General features: G+C 30.0%; 1 protein-coding gene across 1 annotated transcript; it reads left to right on the top strand.

The window, feature by feature from the left end:
- The first annotated feature begins 596 nt into the window (after positions 1-596).
- On the top strand, positions 597-5313 carry LOC104235227 (probable LRR receptor-like serine/threonine-protein kinase At1g05700). The gene is made up of 9 exons (XM_009788946.2): positions 597-662; positions 757-1276; positions 1843-2318; positions 3248-3380; positions 3473-3541; positions 3636-3707; positions 3905-3976; positions 4075-4328; positions 4935-5313. Exons 1-9 carry the CDS (start codon positions 599-601, stop codon positions 5066-5068), a joined length of 1794 nt encoding a protein of 597 aa, XP_009787248.1. The 5' UTR covers positions 597-598; the 3' UTR covers positions 5069-5313.
- The last annotated feature ends 971 nt before the right edge of the window (positions 5314-6284 follow it).

Here is a 6284-nt window from a genome sequence, read left to right as displayed (position 1 = left end):
TATTCAGTGAAATTAATTATTTATTGTTTAAATGTTTAAAAGAGATGATTTCAAAAATATCAAAACAAGAAATTACTAGTTATTCGGTGTTGGCTTACCTGACAGCGATGTCCGGCGCCATCACGACCCTTAGCGGATTTTGGGTCGTGACACTTAGACTAAAATTCTGTTTGTTTATTTAGGTAAGGAAATATAACAAAGTCAAAGTTGGGTAAATACATAGTGTACTTCTAAGGGAAGAATATTTATAAATAAAAAAATTTACTCTATCTTAAATTCCTAAGGAAAGAAGTTATATTAATTTACACAATTAAAATAAAAACAGATTTACGTAACCTAATTATTAAGAGTTTATTCAAAGTTCAAATAAGGAAAAGTTAATAATCAAAATTAGGAAATTAACTTAAATTACATTATTGTCCAATATAAAATTTATTTATAAAGGGTAAAAAAGTCGAATGACATTTCGCTAAGGGCCTTCGTGCTTTTAATATAGTATAGATATAGATATAGATATAGATATAGATATAGATATAACAAATTGTCCATATATATAATGCAGCCCCAAGTTTCATTATCTATTATTCTATACTTCAGCATGGCTAGCAGCCATTTTCTCCTTGTTTTAGTTCTCTGTGTTTTCTCTTCAGTTTCTGCTGATGGTAAGCTTATATAGCTTAATTATTTATACCTTCTGAAAACCATATTCTATTTAATATATCTTGCTAATTAATTTATGTTCTTTTCTGTTTACAGTGTTTGTGAGCCTTGATTGTGGATCATCAGAAACGTACACAGACGAAAATTCAATAGTTTGGTTAGGAGATGAAGATTATATAAGCAATGGAGAATCCTACGTTGTACAATCCAGCAACTCATTATCCCATGTAATGGACACTCTCAGAGTGTTTACAAGCAGAAACAAGAATTGCTACCTTATTAAAGTCGAAAAGGGCGAACGTGTTTTAATTCGAGCGAGCTTTAACTATGGCAATTACGATGGAAAATCTTCATCTCCCTCATTTTCACTTCAATTTGATGGGAATAATTGGGCCAATGTCAAAACTAGTGACCAACTTGTTTACTATGAGACAATTTATGTTGTTAAAGGGGATTACCTTAGTGTCTGTCTTGCTCAGACAGTGGCTGATCAGTTTCCTTTTATCTCAGCACTTGAAGTTCGTAGTTTGGATTCTAATATGTATAGTCATGTTGATCCCAATTATGCTTTGTTCTTGAACAGAAGAGTTGCTTATGGTTCCAACCAAACTATCAGGTATAAAAATCTATCTCAATATTATCTTGCTTCTCTTTGTGTTAGTCTTTGATCCAATAATGTTAATCAGTGGTGGTGGAGTCAGAAATTCAAATAAAGGATGTCATACCTATACTACGAACTTGCTACGTAAAGCAATTTTTGAGTCACATTTACCACTGTAATAGAAGTTTCACCTGGGCTAAAAAGATTCAACAACTACATGTAAAAGAAATTATTTTTAATCTATATAGTATAACTTTCCGCTGAGTGACATTCAATTGAACTCCCGTCTAACCATATAGCTCCGCTCCTGGTGCTAATGTGGACAAAAAATATCTATATATTTTGATTTTATGTTATACATATTGAATTGATTTTATACTTTCTGTGTTAGAGAAATTAATCTTTTTGTAATATCATACTGAGAGCGGGCATATATGAAGCAACATGATATGAATAGTGAGAATTTATATATCCGACCTTAATTTATCTGAAATTATTGAAGCATAGTCATTACGGTTGTTGTTGATACATAATGACTTATTTTTTTCCATTAATAAATTCCTTTTTATTAAAATCAACAGGTATATAGATGATCCCTATGACAGAATATGGGTGCCTGGACTTCCTGGAAATGGATTAATATCAATCTCAAACGACGCCATAAACATTGATACAACTCAAGTAGATCATCCTCCACAACAAGTGCTACAAAATGCTATTTCTACTATCAATTCATCCAATTTCATAACTTTAAACATGAAATTTCTTCCCTTTGAAGTTCCAATTTACATGAACATGTATTTTTCTGAAATGACTCAACTTGACTCAAACCAAACAAGATCCTTCAGAATTTTGAAAGATATTGAGCCTTTTTCAGACCCTATTTTACCACCTTATGAAAATTTTACTCAATTGTTTGTTAGTAATCTTACTGTTACTCCAAACACTACTTTTTCTCTTGTCCCTACTCCTGATTCAACACTTCCTCCTCTTATCAATGCCTTGGAATTATTCACCATTAGTGATGCGTTAACTGATGGAACAAACAGTCAAGATGGTACGTACTACCCTACTGTTTACTCAGAGTTCAAGAGCCCGTTTGGTCATGAATTTTTTTTTTTTTACTTTTTTTTTGATTTTTTTTTTTACTTTTTCCAAAATCAATATTTGGCCATAAAATTTTCAATTTTCACTTGAAGATGAATTTTAGAATTTTTCAAAAATTTGAAAAATTAAAAAAAAAAACTGTTTTTCAAAATTTTCACTCAGATCTCTCACAAAAATTCAAAAACAACCCAAAATTATATTCATGTCCATACACAACTCTAATTTTCTAATATTATTTTCACTTGAAAAAAAAATCACTTTTTTCGAAATTTTACAATTCTTATGTCTAAACGCCCACTAAGTCTTGCACACTAACATTGTAAAGAATATTTATTCTATTAATGTAGTATAATATAACATATTATAGTACGTGATATTTTATTTTACTAATCATCATATCAGACTAATTAATATTGAAAGTTAACTGTTGTTGGTCAATTGAATTTGATAGTGTAAAAAATTCTTTACATTGTTAGTGCACTGGACATAAACTCATTCATGTGTGAGTTTAAACTCTGTGTGTTGATATTGTATAATATTTTTGTACCATTCGGTTAAATTGATTACCAACAACAAAAAGTAATCTTTTCGTACGCGATCATAATATGATAACTTGCTGAAAAAATGAGTAATATTGTTTTTTATAGAAAGTGAAATTGCAAGCTGTGAAAACAATCTTCCGCAGAAATACATGTTAAAATTGCGTACGATAGATCCTTATGATCCGGCTCTTCCCCAGACTCCGCGCATAGCGGGAGCTTAGTGTACCGCACTTCCCTTTAATTATATAACTTGGATATTTTATTTATTGATGCTTTTAGTGTTCTTGAATTATAATGGAATATAATACTTAATTAAGTATATTATATTTTTATATAGTGGAGAGCTTAGTATCACTACAAGACGAATTTGAAGTATTACAAGACTGGAACGGTGATCCTTGTCTTCCAACACCCTTTACTTGGGATTGGGTTAATTGTAGCAGCGATGATCCACCTCGCATAACAGCATTGTAAGCACCATCTTAATTAATATAATTAATTAATAAGATAAAACATGCTCTTAAATTAATTCTAAAGTTTTGTTGAAATAATTAATTTACAGGTACTTGAGTGGCTTCAACCTATCAGGATCACTTCCAGATCTTAGTTCCATGGATGCTCTTCACACAATGTATTTCTTATTCTTTTTTCCTCATTTAATTTAAATACACAAATTCCATCTAAATAGGGATGTTTCTTACACTTTTGTTCTCCTTGGATTGCAGTGATTTGAGTGACAACAATTTGGATGGACCTATTCCTGATTTCCTTGGCACCTTACCGAATCTCAAAGAACTGTTAGTATAAATACGTTATATTCTGATGATTGATTTAAGTTATATACACTCACACTAAAAATAACATGATACGTAAACGTGATCTCATTATGTGTATACTTTTTGCGTAAAACTTAAACTTTATTATTATGATAAATATGCTAAATTTTTTCATCTTAATATGACAAATAGTGACAATTAATTTTGATTTGTTCCAGGAATTTGTCAAATAACCAGTTCAGTGGATCAATACCTGCCTCATTGTCAAACAAAAATGGACTAAACATAGAGTAAGAAAAGTAACTAGCAAAAATTTTACATGTTCTATTTCTTGGACTTGTAATGTGCTAAATACTAATTTGATTCAACTTTTCTACTATATATTTAGTATTTCAGGCAATTCAGATTTGTGCAGTCAATCTGATGAGTCTTGCCAGACCACTGATTCATCATCAGGAGGAAATCAGCCAACAACTCGATCCGCTAAATCGCCAAAGAAGAAGAAGAAGAAGAAAAACAATTTGCCTATAATTCTTGGCACTACAATTCCAGCCTTCTTCCTCATTTGGGCTATTGTGGGTGTTTTTGCTATTTTACACTACAACAGTAAGAAGGCTACTGCATCTGCAGCTATCACCCCAGGTGAGTTTTTAGGCTGCCATAATAAAAAGCATAATTAACAAATTAAATAAGATTTACTAACTTATATACACTATTTGTGCAAAGACCTTTTAGAGTAAACTCATTTTATAACAATCTTGTTTGTTCCGATATTATAACATAACATAAAAATTGGTTCCGGAAAAAAATTAGCGTTTACAATGAATGACTGTTATATAGGAATGTTGTTACAGAGAGATGTGACTATATTAGTGTTGTATGCCTTTTATATTTTTCTGTATAATAATTTCACTTATAGTATATTTAAATAATATTTATACAATTAGGTCATACTTAAAGTAATTACACGTAGATTTTTATGATTATAAGCATTAATTATTAGCTTCATAAATTGATACTAAGCTGCTATTACATATTAAAATTTATTGATAGTGAAAAATTCTTTATATTGTGTGTGTACACAACTTAAATTATTCCACTTTTTGTGAGTATAATTACATGTAATTCTCTTTGGTGTAACATAATAGTGTAAAATTTCTTTTACATTATTTATGTATAGAAGTTCAACTTAATTAAATATGTACAAGTATGCAATTGTTTGTGTACTAAGAAAGTTGCAATTTCCAGGGCAAACTAGTGGAGGCAACAGCCCTTATAGAGAAGCACAAGGAAATAATGCAGATAATGTTCAAATGGCTGACAAATTTGATAAGGATCCCGAGGTTGCTGGCGGCCAAGACGAGAACTCAACAAATGTGTAGCTTTACTTGTGTCTTTATTTTACAAGGAGAAAAATTTAAAAGGAATTAACTATATGTTAGAAATATTAAATTTATTGCTTTGGTAATTGTAAGAAAATAATGCATGTAATTAGGGGTGTATATGGACCGGTTGGTTCGGTTTTATCAAAATCAAACCAAACCAACTATATCGGTTTGGATTGGTTCGGTTTTGTCGGGTTTGTCGGGTTTTCGGGTTTTTTTGTTACATGAATATTATTTCAATCTTACTTTGTTAAAATTATAGATAAAGCTTTGATAAGTGAATAAATGTTTAGTAAATATGGAAAAAAATTGACAAACATGTGATCTATTAAAATATTCTAATAGGAGAATTTTTTAGTAACACATGACAGTTATTTTCTTAGTCGTCTAACAATAATTTTTCGTTAATTTACGCTTTCAAGGTTAATACATGAGAGGATCCCAAATATTTCTACATTTTCTAAAGAAAATTCACTATAAAGTCTTAAAAATATAAATAAAATTTATATATTTATATGTCGGTTTGGTTCGGATTCTTTTACTCAATATCAAACCAAGTTAAACCAAATCTAGTCGGGTTTTTTAATCGGTTTGGTTTGATTTTTCGGTTTGATGCAGTTTTCCGATTCGGTTTGAACACCCCTACATGTAATGTTTAAGGTTTAATTTGTTGCAAGGTTCTTCTAGTGATTCAATACTGGTGTTCTCGATGTTAATAATCTACGTTCAACTTAGATTCAACACTGTTGTTCTCATAGTTTGGAGGTGTATTTCAAGTAAATTTATTTAAATTTTAAATTTTCTAACTCTCATAAATCTTCAATGACTTTCATAATTTTATTTCCAAAAAAAACAAATATCAAACACGGTTGACTTTCATAAACTTTTTGTCAACTTCAATTTTAAATAAAATTTTCCAGCTTCAACTTCAAATATATGATCAAAATGCTACTCCATCTTGGACTATGGTTTGAATAAGTCAAAGTAATTACCTATTTGCGTTTTGTGTCTTTCATGAAAATCTATCTCTCATAAGTGCATGATGTTTTATGAAAAATTATATAGTCTTTATATTCAAATGCACTCGCTTGAAAATACTTAGTGGGCGTTTGGGCATAAGAATTGTGAAATTTCGGAAAAAGTAAAAAAAAAAAAAAAAAGAAATCAAGTTTAAAATGGTATTTGAAAATTAGAGTTATGTTTGGACATGAAT

The sequence above is a fragment of the Nicotiana sylvestris genome, chromosome 11 (genome assembly GCF_000393655.2).
Source record: "Nicotiana sylvestris chromosome 11, ASM39365v2, whole genome shotgun sequence".
In the NCBI taxonomy this organism is placed as follows: Eukaryota; Viridiplantae; Streptophyta; class Magnoliopsida; order Solanales; family Solanaceae; genus Nicotiana; species Nicotiana sylvestris.
This window is presented reverse-complemented; position numbering and strand designations above follow the sequence as displayed.